The sequence below is a fragment of the Perognathus longimembris genome, chromosome 1 (assembly GCF_023159225.1).
Source record: "Perognathus longimembris pacificus isolate PPM17 chromosome 1, ASM2315922v1, whole genome shotgun sequence".
In the NCBI taxonomy this organism is placed as follows: Eukaryota; Metazoa; Chordata; class Mammalia; order Rodentia; family Heteromyidae; genus Perognathus; species Perognathus longimembris.
The window spans coordinates 150,371,699-150,389,147 of record NC_063161.1 but is presented as its reverse complement, the minus strand read 5'-3'; the positions used below and the strand labels follow the sequence as shown (position 1 = coordinate 150,389,147).

Genomic DNA, 17,449 nt, shown 5'->3' with positions numbered 1-17,449 from the left:
TTAAAAAAATAACGTATGGGGCTGGGAATATGGCCTAGTGGCAAGAGCGCTTGCCTCGTATACAGGAAGCCCTGAGTTCAATTCCCCAGCACCACATATAAAGTATTTATGATTTCTTTCTTTTTCTGTTAGGAATTTGAGAACAACTTAGCTGGACAGTCCCAATTTGAGATCTTTCTTCTCTTTGCTGCCTCCTTTTAAAATATGCATAAGAGTCAGTCAAATGCACAATTCAGTGTCTTTTCATATATACTTACAAGATTGCACAACAATCCTTACATTGATTTTTGAAGTGTTTACTTGCATTACCTCTCTCTATCAAAACAACAACAAAAACACAAAGCACAACTCTGAAACCATTTTCAGTCACTTCCATTCCAGGTAGCCTTAAGTAACCTCTAGCCTGTTTATTCTGTACGGACTTGCCTATCCTGAACTTTTTATATAAATAGTCATATAAAATATAGTCTATGTATCCTGCATCTTTCATATGGTATAGTATTTTCGAAGTTCATTGTAATGTATATCAATGCTTCAGCTTTTAGCTGTCCACTAATATTTCACTCTCTGAACACCAAATTTTTCCTATTCATTTATCAGTTGATGTATATTAGAGTTGTTTTCACTCACTAGCTATTAGAAATAATGTTTATGTGAGCATTTGTGCTCAGTTTTATACATATAAATGTATCCTAGGAGTGGAATAGCTGGGTTACATATACTGACTGTCTGCGTACTCTGCAAGGAACTGTCAAACTGCTTTCCAAAATGAGTACACCACTTTATATTCTTATTTTTACTTATTTGTATGAGGGTTCTAAGTATTCCACAGCCTCACCAATACTTATTATCTGTATTTTTATAATTGTGATTGTCCTAGTGAATGTGAAATGATAATTGACTTGTGGTTTTATTTTGCATGTCTCTGGTGGCTGATTATGGTGCCAGTTGACCATCTCTGTATCTTCTTTAGGGAAATATCTATTTAGGGATTTTGTTCATCTTTAAGTTATTAGTATATTTTATCAATGAACTGAAAGAGCTCTGGATAGAAGTATCTTATTAGGTATATGTTTTTTAAGGTGGTCTGACAGTTTAGTGCAAGAACACTTGCTAGTTTGCTCAGGACCCTGAGTTTATTCCTCAGCACAGTTCCCACTGTGAAAATTAAAAACTTCAGAACACTCATAAAAATGTGATTTGTAAATATTTTCTCCTTTTGTGTGGCTTAATTTTTCACTTCTTTGACATCCTTTGTAGGACAAAAGTTTTAAATTTTCATGGTTTAATATTTTTCTTTTATTGTTTATATTGACCTGGGATTTCTCATACAGTTGCAATCAGGAGGTTAGCCAAAACGATACTAAGTCTAAAGGCTTATTTGGGACTGTAAAAACCTGCTTTTAAGATGACTTACTACACAGCTTGATGGAGGCAAAATGCTTCTAATACTCACTAAGTGGACCTCTTGACCCAGGTACATACATGTCCTTACAACATAGTAGCTGGTTTCTTCTACAAGTGAGTGATCCAAGAGAGAACGAGAGGGAAACTGCAGTGTATCTTGTAATCTAGTCTCTGAAATGATAGAGATGTTCATAATACCCCATAGTCACACATGCCTATCCTATTGAGTGTGGGAGAAGACTCCACGAAACATGAATAGCAGGAGGCAGGGAACATTTGGGGCAATCTTGGCTGCCATCCCTGATAATGAGAGCTAGCATGTCCCTGTTTTTAAAAAGATTAATAAGCTTTTCACTTATTTCACAAATATTAATTGAGCATTGTGATACCAAAGGAAAGAAAACTGGAAAAAAAAAACCCAAAGGAATCTGCAGTGCATCAGAGAGAAAAATATACAAATAGAGCATTGAATGTTGCACATGTATTTATGGGGCAAAAGAAGACACAAACTAGTAGAGAAGAAAACACAAAAGGCACATATTAAAAGTAGCAAATGTACTTATATGATGTAATAGAATACAAAGGAAGTATGTTTTTTTGTACCTGGGCTTGCATGTTATGAAATTTTTCATAAGTGATAATTTAGATAACGTTAATTATCACTATATGTGTAGATGTATGCTAATTACTTAGGATAATTTAAAAGAATATCTAGCATCAGAATATGGAAAACTATGTGTTAACATTTGTATCTACAGTATCAGAATTCTATATTTGGAACATACTGATATGTTGTTGTATCAAGCAGTTTAAGATTTTAGAACTTCATAGGAATTTAAATAAGAACTTAGAAGTCCTTGACTCATCTAAAGTAACATTTGTTTTGATTTTAGGACCTTACTTAGGATATTGGCTTATAAATGATTTCTGAATAACTAACTGAACTCTCTTTTGTCTGATAAACTGAAAATGTGCCAGTGTTCTTATGGTAAGATGATGCCTATAAAACGAATATGCTTGAAATCCTTATTCTTCCCTGCCCCTTCCAGTGACTGTAGTTTCTACAAAGGCAGAGACCATGTCAGTATTTTTAATGATTTTATTCCTATTCCCACATGTTTAGTGAGTAGAAAGGGAGATAACAATACTCAGGGTAGAGCATGGTTAGATATACAGAACTGGAGCTGTGAGAGCTTGAGGGAAGAAGGAATATTTCCTACTGGGAAGTATAAAAACGTCTTCATAAAGCAGGTTACATACAAACTGGGCCTTGAAGAGTGAGGACTGGAACATCTAGCAGTGTGTCTATGTAGAGGTGAGTGGGAGACCAAAGCCAAAGGCTGAATTGGGATCTGACAAGTCCAATTTGGTCAGCATGTAAGTGGCCGAAAACACATTGCACTTACACTGCAGGAGAGGGGTAAGAAGTAGCCCATTCAGATACCTGATCCTTTCAGAGCTCATTTCTGATGCAGAAAAATACAGTTTAGTGCAATCCCATTCAATGGGTCTATGCATAGTGGATGTTCCATGAGTGAACACTCTTCCAGCCGAGGGGATTATCAGAGAGGAGGTGATAGTCTTGGGATGTAAATCAGAATTTAGTGGGTAGACAAAAGGAAAACTATTTTAGATAAAGGAATCAACAAGAGCAAAGAAACAGAAATGTTAATATAGAATACCTGATTTTTAAACTCTTATTAAAAACAACAAAGTTGACAGATGATGGTGGCTCACACCTACAATGCTAGCTACTATGGAGGCTAAGATCTGAGGATTGTAGTTTGAAGCCAGGAAGAAAAGTCTATGAGACTCGCATCTCTGATTAACCACCAAATAGCTAGAAGTAGAGTTGTAGATAAGGCGACAGTCTTGGCAAAATAGCTCAGGGACAACACCTAGGCACTGAGTTCAAACAAAAACCAAGAAAACAAAAGTTATTTTTAATAAGGGAAAAGGAATTAAACAGGGGTTTTGAATGCCATTTCATGAAGTCCAATGAGTCTGAATTTGGTAAACATAAAAGGCTTAGACAAATCTTGATTTCAGACCTTCAATCTATTTCATTAGGAATTTTTTGTGTGTAATTATTATTACTGTAGTTATTGAATTCCAAAATTCTATAGTTATACCATTGTAATGTGTAAGTTCCTTGAGAACAGAAATACAAGCCTCTTGTTGAATATTTTCTTTTTTCCCCCCAATTTTTATTATCAAACTGATGTACAGAGACGTTACAGTTTCATACGTTAGGCATTGGATACATTTCTTGTACTGTTTGTTCCCTCGTCCCTCATGCCCCCCCTCCCCCTCCCCCTTACCCTTTCCCCCCCTGAGGTGTTCAGTTCACTTACACCAAACAGTTTTGCAAGTATTGCTTTTGTAGCTGTTTGTCTTTTTTTACCCTGTGGCTCGCAATTTTGGTATTCCCTTTCAGTTTCCTAGTTCCAATACCAGTAAACACGGTTTCCAATATACTCAGATAAGATTACAGAGATAGTGTAGGTACAACCACAGGAAGGTGATACAAGAACATCATCAATAATAGAAGCTACAGATACACATGGGACGTTGAAAGTTACAACTGTGATATAACAATTGTCTCCATAACATGGAGTTCATTTCACTTAGCATCATCTTATGTGTTCATAAGGGTACAGCTATTGGGCCTTGTGATGCTCTGCTATGACTTGCCTAAACCTGTACTAATTATTCCCAATAAGGGAGACCATAGAGTCCATGTTTCTTTGGGTCTGAATCACTTCACTTAGTATAATTTTTTTTCAAATATTTATTATCAAACTGATGTACAGAGAGGTTACAGTTTCATACGTTAGGCATTGGATACATTTCTTGTACTGTTTGTTACCTTGTCCCTCATACCCCCCTCCACCCTCCCCCTTACCCTTTCCCCCCCTGAGGTGTTCAGTTCACTTACACCAAACAGTTTTGCAAGTATTGCTATTGTAGTTGTTTGTCTTTTTTTTACCCTGTGTCTCTCAATTTTGGTATTCCCTTTCAATTTCCTAGGAACTTAGTATAATTTTTTCCAAGTCCTTCCATTTCCTTACAAATGGGACAATGTCATTCTTTCTGATAGAAGCATAAAATTCCATTGTGTATATGTACCACATTTTCCTGATCCATTCGTCTACTGAGGGGCATCTGGGTTGGTTCCAGATTCTCGCTATGACAAATTGTGCTGCGATGAACATTGTTGTGCTGGTGGCATTACTGTGATTTTGTTTGTGGTCTTTTGGATAGATACCCAAAAGTGGGGCTGCTGGGTCATAGGGGAGTTCTATATTTAGCCTTCTGAGGAATCTCCATACTGCTTGCCAGAGTGGCTGAACCAGTTTATATGCCCACCAACAATGAAGTAGGGTTCCCTTTTGGCCACATCCCCTCCAACAATTGTTATTGTTAGTTTTCTTGATATATGACATTCTTACTGGGGTGAGATGGAATCTCAATGTTGTTTTGATTTGCATTTCTTTTATGGCCAGTGATGTAGAGCATTTTTTCCAGCTTTTGCATGGGTTATGAACTTATTCAGTTGTCATAAATTGCTAGAGATAACTTAAGTATTTCTGGCTTAAACCTTTTATTTGGAATATGGAAAAATTGAGGCTCAGAGTTCAGTAACTCACTTGAGATCACACTGTCAACTATGATCACAAATGGTAAGTTGAAATTCTTTATCAGATATAAATTTTGTGAGTATATTAAAAAACCATGAACATACATATTATTTAAATAGCTTCAATATATATGAATTATATCTCAAAGTTGTTAAAACAAAGATTCTTTATTTCATAAGGACTATCATAGATGTGTTAAATTGCTACAAGTTTCATGACCCATATAAATTACTCCTTTTGTAATAAATTATTATGTGTTCAGATACCTAGATTGTTCACATTTTATAATTAGAGATTGTAAGAAAGGAACTAGTAAACTTGGCAAATAAAGTTATGATTTTGCCATTAAAACATTCATAAAATCTACCTTAGAATCTCAAAAGCATATGAAGAATTTTAAAAGGAGCAAATAAATATGGGTTGATATGTTCTCACTACATTTAATGAAATTATTCACTTAGGCAATTATTGCGTATATATTGTTTATCTGGCACTATTGTTTATCTGAGTAAATATTGTTTATCTGATGCTAATCATTAGAGATAAAGATAGAAAATAAATAGGCCATAGTTTAGTAGGAAAGACAATCAAGTAACCAGGTAATTACAATTAGAATGATGTGTACAGGTAAGCATAGAGTAACCCTAACTCAAATGGGGAATGAAGCACAAACTTTTGTGCTTCTGAGAAGCCAGTGATATGTAAGTCAGTTCCTATAATTTGATTTATGAAGTTCAAGTGGGGGTAGGGAGGGAAGAGAATATTCCTAGCAGAGGATGAAGTATGAATAAAAACTCAGAAAAGAAAGCAGGCAATCTCTGGGAGGACACTTAAGTCATGTATGTGCTTAAACCACAGGGAGTGATGGGATGTGAAGTGAAGGGAGAGTTACTAGAATAAGTCAGTAAGGGTTAGATTATGAGGATACTGAAAATTCAGTGCAATTTTCACTTAATTCTGAAGACATTCAGATTTGAAGAGCTTTCTCTAAAGAAGCAGTATGCTCAGATTTACCGTGAAGATCACAGGGGTGCAATGCAGACCTATGAGGAAGTAGTGTCGGTGATCAGATGAGAAATGGTCATTATACTGGAATGGAGAGAGATCAGTAGTGGAAAGATTTTAATGAAATATGATTGACATGAACTGCTAAGCTCTTAGAAGTAGGGGGAGTGGTTGGAGGTGTGGCTCAGTTGTGGGCAATTGCCTAGCAAGTCTAGCAAGTGCAAGGCTCTGAGTTCAAACCCTAGTAATGCAGGGGGGAAAATAGTAGAGGAGGGAGAAAGAGGACTGAGAGATGACTCTTAGGTTTTTGGCAAGACATTCGTTCCATTCATTGAAACATAAGGAACACTGAAGGAGGACAGGACTGAGGAAAGGACTGTTGCTGTTGTTTGAAATTTTTGTGAATTCACATATACAGACAGTATATAATTTAAATTTAATAAAGTGAAGTGGACTAGCAATGCACATTTTGGAATCATTGGCCATGTGGGTAGATAAGCTAATCGATGGAGACTGAGCAGAGAGAAGTGGAGGAGACCAAGAGTAAAAGTCCGAAGGTATCAACATGTAAGTAGGAGAGGAGAAAAGGGAAATGACGTAAAAGCCTTGTTTTGTACAATTAGTCATGTCTGAAAAGGAAGTAATAAAAAAGATATGTGCATATCATTCTATCACAATTATTCTGACCCCTGGTGTAAGCATATTTTTTTTCTTTTTGTCTTCTACCTAAATAGTTTCTCTGGCCAGCCTGAATGTTAGAAAATAAGTTATAAATTATTAGTTTGATTTCATGTCTTTCAATTTCATGTCTCAACAGAAGACATAGTAGAGAGACTTTATAAATCTGTTCAAGGACTAAAACTTTTTTTCACTTTTAATTGTGGCTGGAGACTTTACTAAATTATTTTGGTGTTCTCTTTCTTTTAGAAATGGATGAATTGGAACCTACATGTGTCCAGTGTAAAGATGGTTACACAGGCAAGAACTGCAATAAGTGTGGGAATGGCTATTACAATTCTGACAGCATCTGTACACCGTGCCAGTGTCATGGCCATGTGGATCCAACTAAAACTCCTAAGATTTGTAAGCCTGAGAGTGGTGAGTGCATCAGCTGTCTCCATAACACCACTGGGTTCTGGTGTGAGAACTGCCTGGAAGGGTACGTTCGAGATCTGCAGAGAAATTGCATCAAGAAAGGTAAAACTCTACCCAAGATTGCAAAACTTAATATCAAAGGCTAGCATTGAAAATTTCAGGACAGCTACCTATAGCTCTCTAATACATTCCAGTTCCAGCAGAGGAGTTTCTGGAAATATATTTTCATAGATATTTGCCTGAAGAGGTTTCCTTTTCTTTCTGCTTCTTTCCCAATACTCAAAAAGTCAACTCCTGAAATTGGAGTACCAAGACAAAGTCACTGAGACAATTGAGATCAAGGATTCTCACATTTTACCTTCATCTATTTTTATGTTAATGATTTTAAAGTCCCATCATTTCTTTTTACCTTTCACTTACTTTATTTTCATCACCTTCAATGATCATCAAAGGTCTTTTCAAGATGGGACCTACAATCTTGCTGAACTCCAGTTCATTCTAGCATCTGTTTTTACTTTGAACATAAATTAGTATTAGTGTTAATGTTTCTTTTGACTTTCAAAAGGAAAGGTTATTTATATAGAAAAATGTTTCTTATAAGGAAGTTCAAGAAATATTTAGGGATGGTTGTGATTATAAATTCAGGATAGGGCCAGGTGCCAGTGGTTTACTCCTGTACTCCCAGCTACTCAGGAGATCGAGGTCTGAGGACTGCAGTGCAAAGCCAACCGGGATAGGAAAATCCATGAGACACTTATCTCCAATTAACCATCAAAAAGACAGAAGTGGCACTGTGATTCAAGTGGTAGTTTGCTCATATTGAGCAAAAAAGCTAAGGGACAGCACCCAGTCACTGAGTTCAAGCCTCAGTATTGGCACCACCCCCAAAAAAATTCAAATTAAGAATATTCAGTGTATTAGTTCACAGAGAAATTAGACCTTGCTCTCCCACAAATCACATGCTGACCACCAGGTTGATATATAGTTGGACTGTGGCAGATGGCATCTGCCATTTTCTAGATATCTTTAATGGCTGAATCCTGTCCCAAGCTAGGGATGCTGACACTCAATTTGCTTTACCATTTGGGGGGTTATCTTGTCTATACCAAGGTACATCTTGTCAGCAGGCAGGACTGTGATTATTTTGATTAGTTCTTTAAATAATACAAATGTTACCTCTTTTTGGATAAATTGATGTGGCTGGCTGTGATGATGAATTATAATATTAATAATAATATTTTTATTGAGTACCTAATATGGACCAAGCACTATAAGCATTAAGTGTGGTAATTCTTCCAAAGAACTCTTCAAAGTAGACTTTACTATTCACATTAATGAATGAAGAACCTGAGGTTTAGATTTATTTATTTATAGCAACACAAAGTCCAAAATCATTGGTATACCCCCCTCCAACTATCCTGTCATTAGAAGTACAGAATTAAAAAGTAGCTGTAATCTACAGAAAGGAAGACTTGTATTCATGGAATTAAAGGAAAGCTGTTTTCCCTTTTGGCTAACATTAACCTTGATTGCTTAAATTGAAATACAGCTTTTTCTGTACTTTCTATGAGGAAAATTTTACCTTAATGAGATGTTATTAGACATGCTGGGCTTATTTTAGTTCAATCTATCCCTGTCACTTTTAACCACGTGGTTTAGAACTTAGTAGTGACATACTTATCATTCTTACAAGAATTTATATGACTTTATGAGTAATGAAGAATGAAAAACTCCAACACTGGAATTTTATAAGGATTTCAGTGTGGATATTACACATATTAGACAGCTATAAGTGTAATAAACTAGCTTCCCACACCACAACTCTTACCACTTTAGTTCTTTTAAACTTGCATTAATGTAACTCAGGATACCATATCAACATCCTACATTAACTTCCACTCCCATGTGTATTTCTTTTGTTGTTTCTGAAAACTAGATAATTTTTGTCTTTTACATTTCATTCTCTGTTTTTATTTTCAGAAGTTATTGTTCCAACACCCGAAGGTTCTACCATTTTGGTTTCCAATGCCTCTTTGACCACATCAGTGCCCACCCCTGTTATAAATATTACCTTTACCCCCACAACCCTGCAGACTACCTTTTCAGTAAGCTCCTCTGAAAACAGCACTTCAGCGTTAGCTGATGTATCATGGACCCAGTTTAACATCATCATTTTGACAGTCATCATCATTGTGGTGGTGCTGCTGATGGGATTTGTGGGAGCTGTATACATGTACCGTGAGTACCAAAACAGGAAGCTCAATGCCCCCTTTTGGACCATCGAGCTGAAAGAAGACAATATCAGTTTCAGCAGCTACCATGACAGCATTCCCAATGCAGATGTGTCAGGATTGTTGGAAGATGATGGCAATGAAGTGGCTCCCAATGGGCAACTGACCCTGACGACACCCATACATAACTACAAAGCCTAAGGAGGTAGAGCTGTTCTCCTGGGTTGTTTAAATCACAGTGCTTACTAAAGCAGCATTACGCTCTGGGCCAGACAAAGGCTGGACAGAGTTTGCTGTGAAATGCAAATAGTTTACCTGAACTTGTCAGGTACAGATGCAGTGTGCTTAACCTATCTGTTGCTTTTAGTTTCCCATGAAGATCTGAAGCATTCGTGTCATTAAGGACTTGAAGTAAAGTATATTTTTGTATCAAACCACATGGGAGTATGGAAAGGCTGAATCTCCTAGTGCAGCCCGAATCCACTTGGATCTCCAAGTAGACCATTGGAGTACTCATCTCACAGCAGGGTGGAGGGCGAAGGGACTGCTGCAAGACTTCATCTCCATTCCTGGAACAGGAGCAGGGATTGTATTCATTGTACCATGCTAAAAGACACAATGGAAGAAAAGCTGGTGTCTAGGCTGGATTATATTAAACAATCTTGATTATATCTAGACTAGGGTCAGAAAGGTCCCTAGAAGATCTTTAGGGCTTGATTTTTCCCCCCCTCCTAAGATTCCCACTGGGTGGTGAGATTAAAGCACAGGATAAGCTTTTAATGGTGAAGGCAGCATTGAGGGAGCAGAAAGCTGACGGTCCTCCTCAGGGGCTCAGTGTAAATGATAAGTTATCTAAAAATAAGGAATATTCCTGCCTCTTTAAAAATAAGGACTATTCCTATCTCTAGAAAAATAAGGTGTACATAGTTACTGTAGCATATCTGGTCAACATTGTATTTGTATCTATTTGTAAAAAAATCATGTCATATTTTATCATCTAGAATTTATTTGTACAGCAGTTAATGGTGTTGTAAAAAGGAAATATGGGGATTGATTAAAATACTGTAAAATAGGAGGCAATATTGCTAGAGCTGGGACTCTGGTGAGCATCAGTCATTTTTAGTCCCTCTTTGGACACTGTTGAAATTTATAAGAGGTTGAATGTTTCTAATTTTGCTTTCTTCTCTCAACCTAAAAGTAGAGCTATATGCTCTTTAACTTACTGTAGATTCAAGCAATAGGTTTTGAAGTCAGTAATGGTTAAACTAGGACACAGACTTCATTCTCCAAAACTGTCACCTAACTAGATCCTAGTCATTCTATATGTTTCACATAGATTGCTATAAAACATATCCTCATTAAAATATTTTTCCTGAATGTAAAAGATAGTCTTCCGAAAGATAGAAATATTTGAGTTCCAAAAGAAAAGCCATCATATCACCTGAGATCGCTAGTTTTCATGCCTGAAAAACATTTTTATCCTCCCATTCCCCAAAATAACAAATGTCCTACATTTGAACATACCCTATCACTGATTTATCATGAGAGATGTCCCATTTTCTTCAGTGCTATAGTTCTTCCAGCTTCTTGTCTGGTTAGAGGGTGGCTCTGTAGTTGGGTGTGTATAGTTAGTCCTTTCTTTTAGATGCAGGTTTTTATTTCACAGAGGCTAATTGCTATTGCTCTCATCTATTATGATATGGACAGGCGTGGATTAAGCAAGCCAAGAAAGGTAGCCAGAAGTTGAATATAGATATTTACTAGGAGGAGGAATGACAAGCTGTGATGTGGTCAAGGAAAATTAAAGCAAAAACTCCTTACTAGATTAGACCTAAGGAATCCAAATTGACCTGTTTACCTAACTTCCTCAGGAAAAAACAAAACAAAACAAAAAAACCCCACTAGAATTTGGTTCCTCTTTATAGGAGATCCCCAAGTTGTTCCCAGGGTTCAGAGATGATGTCCTTGAGGATGTATAAGCAGATAATCTGCTTCAGGTATTCTGCATGTTTGCCCACAAGAGAAGACATTGTGTTGCATTATATTAAAAATATTTAAGGGCTAGAGATATAGCTTGATGCTACAACACTCGTGCATGTGTGAGGCCCTAGGCTCAATTCTCAGCATCACACACACATACACAAATCAATATTTGTATTACCCATTTTAGTTTATAAAATACTTTGCTATGTGCATCCTTTGTTCCTCCTATGTCTCCCCCAAGAAAGTAATTCTTACCCATTTTATAGATGAGAAGACGGAGGCACAGAAGGACTAAATGTGTTGCTCAGTGCTATACAGTGTGGGTCAATATTAGGCTTCAAATCTGGACTCCCAGTTTTGAAGCCTATAATCTTTTTGACTCTTTGCTAATGCAGAAATTGCCCAGCCATACACATAAGCAGGCTGGGAGGACAAGGCTCACTTGTGGATGTTTCTAATTTTTTGGTAACGATTAGGTACAATTCAGGGACACAGAGCCATTAAAGATTTTGAGGGGGAAAAAAACCCCACAAGAGAATTCCTATCTAAAGCCACGATTGATGATAAGAAAACAAAACTGCCTGTTTATGCTTTGCTAAGGTGAGCTAAATCCTCCAAGCAGGGGGAAACCTGCTTTCTCAGCAGTTGCTGCATAGTTGGGCATAGACTGTTTTAAGGGATTATGCAAAGCAGCATAGCCTTTCTCCCTAATATCCCACCCTCTGGGGGAAAAAAAAAAGGTCAGAATTGAGGAAGATGAGAAATAAACATTTGTTAAACACAAGTTAACCCAATAAAGACGGAGGAGTGTTTATTGGTATCCAAAAGCAAAAGCCAAAATAGAATTCTGACCATGCAGATTCCTTGAAACAGACCTGAAAAGATAATGCTAAAGTTTCATCACAAAGAAATTTATATTTAAATACGTGTTAATTTTAATCTAGCTTCTTAGGTCATATTCATAATTTTTCACGATGGGGAGAAAAGTAAGACCTTTGTATTTGTTTGAAATAATATTCCTTAAAGACCTCAGTTTTTGCTTGTGGAAATAATTTTGTTCTATATAAATCATGAGTTGATATACCCTTGAAGTCAGATAAGGAAACTGGTATGAAATCCCCTGCACAATTTTCATTCCTCCGAAGCCATCTCTTGAAAGATGGCATCCAGCAGCAGAATCCCCTCAGTCCTTTAGAAAGACTAATATTGGAGGAATTGTAAGGGTTAGAAATGTGTTTGTTTTTTTTAAAGAAACACCCATATGAATCTTTTCAAGAAATGACAGTTACTGCTATTAAATGATACCTTATCTTCACTAATTTATTTTAGTAAACCCTCATGCATTTTTAATTAATCCCTTTTGGTAAACTCTTACATATTTCTGATAGATGCTTTAGGTACTGTTAAGTAGGTTTTTGTCCTCCCTTACCTCCCCTTCCCTCTCCAGTTTCTACCTTTCAGGCCTCTTTTTATTAATGGAATTTCTCCAGCTATAGAGAAAAAAAGACCCATTAGTAAACATGCTCATGTATACCAAAGTCCTATGGATTTAATCAATTGCTTTTTCCAGGGATACCTGGGTTTTAGAGAGAACAGAGCAGACATGGAATGAGAGGAGAGAGACTGGGCAGGGGAGGGAGCGGGATTTGTATAAGCTTCAAATTACATGGCTGTTCTCTAGCCCAAATAGTTCCAGGATAATTGACTGCTAAAGTGATACTCATTGATCTATTAGTTCATTTGGGTCAACTGAGTGCCTTCAAGATATTTAGCCCTTGGATTGAAGGCATGGCTCAAGTGGTAGAACACCTGCTTACCAAGTAACTCCAAGACCCTGAATCCAGACTCCAGTTTTTAGCCCTTGTGCTGTTTTGGAATCAGAGAGCTAAAGCAGCCATACTTCTTCTTGTCAGATTTGATTGAACATAGGTTGTTAGGTCATTCACCTTGGCTCTATACCTTTTGTAGGATAATATTCATACATGTGGTAATATTTATACATGTGAACATGTCACAACTTACAACGAACATTCCCTGACTGAGGTAAGTAGGTAGGAGTTGAATTTCACATCACAAGGGAAGTTCTCTGCCAAAATATTCATAGGAGTCAAAAGCAAACCAGTGTGACCTGTTAGAGCTAAGATAGTCTTCCTGACCTCCACAAAGGACCTTTTGGTCTGTTAAGATCTTGCTAGAATTTGAGAGCTAAGATGGGTTTGGTTTGTGCTGGAGTATAATAGCAAGTTAGTGCATTTTTCTCTTGAACTCTGAGCCAGTGGTTATGCCAAGGGGAAAAGCAGGAAGAACATACTGACTCAGCTAAAGAAATCAAATAATATCAAAAGGTGAAGGTTATAGATCACTGAAATGTCAGTGGTTTTGAATGATGCTTTTTCAAAGGCAAGTGGGAATCTTTTTTGTTGTTGTTACTAATGCACATGCATTAACTAACTAGCAGTAGTTCTAAGGTGGGAGCCCAGGGCTTCAGATTCAAGTTAGTCCAAAAGTTAAATGATTTAAAGTTAAGTTTTAATGCTAGGCACAGCACTCTGTAATAAGTTAAAATTTAGCCCAAGCAATTAGGGAATGTTTCTGAAACAATAAACTTATATTTATGTCACTAAAATTCTAATACAAATTAAAAAAAAACATGTCTCATACATATGCTCTTCTAGGCTTCATGATACATTTCTAAATTTGTGTATGATTTGAATATATGAAAGAATTTATACAAGAGTGTTATTTAAAATTATTAATAAATGTATATAATTTGTACCTGTTGTATATTTGTTTCATTTCCTTATGTTGTGGAGTTGTTAGACATCATACACACATATGTATATGTAAACAGGGGCTGAAGATAGTTTATTATCAACTCATTTCATGAAAATCTTTAAATTTTTCATGCATTAACCATCTATTTTATTTCAGATCATTCCCTGTCACAAAGCAACACCGGAGAAGAAAACACGTTTGCATACATTCTTGGGCTGGGATGTAGCTCAGTGGTAGAGCATTTACCTAGTATGTCTAAGCCCTTCACTGCCAATTAAAAAAAATAAGCCATACCATATTCTTGTGTTGAAATTTCTTGAAAACTTTATGGAGAAAACTTATTCCCTTTGGGTTTCTTTGTCTCACAATATAAGAATTTCCTTTCTTTGGTGGAAATCTGGAAGTAAACTACATTCGCTGTGCTTCCTGGAAATCCATAGTTATAGTACATCTTTTATTATTTTAAGGTACTCTTGAAGAACCTCTATTTTTTTTTTTTTTTTTTTGGCCAGTCCTGGGCCTTGGACTCAGGGCCTGAGCACTGTCCCTGGCTTCTTCCTGCTCAAGGCTAGCACTCTGCCACTTGAGCCACAGCGCCGCTTCTGGCCGTTTTCTGTATATGTGGTGCTGGGGAATCGAACCTAGGGCCTCGTGTATCCGAGGCAGGCACTCTTGCCACTAGGCTATATCCCCAGCCCCAGAACCTCTATTTTAACAAAGCTAAATGATGTTTAATACAATGCCATCTAGAGATAAAAGGGATTCTCTGAGAAAGGAGACTATGTCAAATATTGTTTTTTTGTTGAGAGTTTTGTAAACTTGAATTCACTTATTCTTCAGCTGGTTAATGTTTCAATTTTAAAACTAGGGTTTATAATCATGCATTATATATTTAAAATATACTTCAGTGATGTATCTAAATTGGGTTATAGAATCCTAAGGAACAGAATAATAGTGTCAGGAATCTAAGCAAATTAAATTTCAAAGAAAAGTATATATGTGTACAAACTTACCACACCAAGCAGAAATAATTACATTATAAATACAGTATGTTGTTAAAACATTACTTATGCTATTCATACTGTTGGTAAGTCTATCTGGTAAAGACTTTTACAGTAAGCCTGTGTTATTCACAGATTAATTACACATTATTTTGACCAAACACAGTAAAATATTCAAAATTCAAAAGAAATTTCAAAAATAAACATTTTAAGTTTCCACATTCATTATGCAGCTCAGTTGATGCATTATCATTAGTTGTGTTTAAATTATGTGATCTGCTGAGTAGTTCCCTGCTCTTAATTTTGAAAAATCTTCTCCCTTCAAAAAAAAAAAAAAAAAAGCAAATGGAGCCCTAAGACTTAGCAAGGTAAAAGTATAACAGTCCTCCCAAGTTAATAAAAGGCATATTCAGAACTTAAGATATGAGGTGAAAAAAAGTTTTGTCAAAAGGCAGTATGTCTTAATAGAAGTAGAAAATGAATCAAACACCTGTCATATTTGAGATGGGAGTATGAAATAGGATATGGTTTTTGGTGACCAGTATTAACGTGTAGACCAGTCATTTTTGTGACAGTAATGTAGCCTACTCCATATAAGTAAATTTGAATAATTTTAGAGTACTGAATTTTATGCATCTTGAACATGCTTGGTTTTTCCTCACCAGCAGTCTCCTTGAAGACATATATCTGTGGGTACAAAAAGTCTGTTTTATTAGACTGCATTATTAAAATTGATGGTATTCATTTTCTGTTGGAATGAGTATAAGACACATTTTTTAAGCTCTACACGCTCTATTATGGTTAAGTCAGAAACATCATAGTAACCTTTGTGCTTTATCATTTCATTTTATTTATTACAGTGCTGGGAATCACACCAGAGCTTTAAGCATGACAGGTAAGTGTTCTACTATTGAGTTATATCTCCAGCCTTTGTTTAGTTACATTATAGAAACTAAACTAAATGAAAAAAACTCTTGAGATGATTTTATTGGGAGAATTCATCAACAGGCTGAAGAGCAACATTCTAAGTGAATGTTAAAAAATCAAAGTTTTGCCTACAAGTTAGGTTTTCAAAGCAATTTTAATGAAAATATTATACAGAATTATTTTCAGGCATTCTAGTATTTCTGTTTCCAAAAGGAGAGTCATCTGACAATGAGAAATTCAAAATGTATTGCTTCACAATGTGCTTATATTAATAACAAGTAGATTTTAAATTTTTGTGTACTGAATTGAACACTGAATTTCAGATTTTTTGAAAATAAAATGTTTTCTTTGTATATTATAGAAGGAAAATCATTACAGATGCCACAATAATCAAAAGCATAGTAAGGGAAACTTATATCAATAAAGTTGATGGCTTAGACGAAATGTAGATTCCTTGAGAGAAAGACCACCATGATCACTCAAAAATAAACAGATAACCTAAACAGTCCTACACTTACTAAAGAAATTATATTTGGAGTTAAAATCTTCTATAACAAAAATGTGATATCCAGAGAGTTTAACTGGTGAATTCTGGAAACACTTAAAAAAAGATATTACCAATTCTACACAGTGTCAGAAAAACTGCAGAAAGACAATATTCCCCCAACTAATTCTATAAGACCAGGATTGCCCTGAGATGAAATCAAAGACATTAAAATCTACAGACACATTCCTTATGAACATAGGAAAATTCCTAAGACAATATAAACAAACAGAACCATACCTAAAAAATAGTGCTTTCGTGGCCAACCAAGGCTTATCCTATGAATACAAAGTTGGTATAATATTTGAAAATCAATGACCACAGTTCGCAAAGATTTTGAAATTTCCTAGTAATAGCTATAGGAGCATCTTTCATTTTAGTACCTGGTATTTGTCTCTGGCTTCTGAAATAGCTCTAGTTTGATTAAGGTGAAAAGAACATCTGTGATTCATACCAAGCCCTTGTCAACCAGACCTGAGTTATTAAGGGGATTTTTGGAAAGTCTCAGAGAGTTAGGATACTGGCTGCTGAGAAAGAACCAGCCACGTGCTTAGAGGATTGAAATTCAGCCTACCCCTTAATGTCTGGGGAGAAGTGAAGGGCTGAGATTGAGTCTACTTGACAGTGGCCAGTGACTTCATCCATCATGCTTCCATAACATAACCTCCATCAAAACGCTAACAAAGGGCTGGGAATGTGGCTTAGTGGTAGAGTGCTTGTTTAGCATTCATGAAGCCCTGGGCTTGATTCCTTAGCATCACATAAACAGAAAAATCTGGAAGTGGTGCTGTGGCTCGAGTGGTAGAGTGCTAGCCTTGAGCAAAAAGAAGCCAGGGATGG

The 17,449-nt window shown here is 36.2% G+C and overlaps 1 protein-coding gene and 1 long non-coding RNA gene across 2 annotated transcripts in view; one reads left to right on the top strand and one right to left on the bottom strand.

Moving 5' to 3' along the window:
- The window catches only part of Megf9 (multiple EGF like domains 9), an 80,009-nt gene extending 68,829 nt beyond the window's left edge, over nucleotides 1-11,180 (top strand). Inside the window, exons 5-6 of the mRNA XM_048340691.1 lie at nucleotides 6,981-7,250; nucleotides 9,129-11,180. Coding sequence (XP_048196648.1) covers nucleotides 6,981-7,250; nucleotides 9,129-9,580 — 722 coding nt within the window. The 3' untranslated portion in view covers nucleotides 9,581-11,180. The remainder of the gene's footprint in view (nucleotides 1-6,980; nucleotides 7,251-9,128) is intronic.
- LOC125347724 lies at nucleotides 3,087-13,537 on the bottom strand. Its single transcript, XR_007210265.1, has 3 exons — nucleotides 13,402-13,537; nucleotides 8,710-8,712; nucleotides 3,087-3,101 (listed from the first exon to the last, which is right to left on the bottom strand). It is a non-coding gene; the product is annotated as an uncharacterized LOC125347724 (long non-coding RNA).
- Between the last annotated feature and the right edge of the window lie 3,912 nt (nucleotides 13,538-17,449).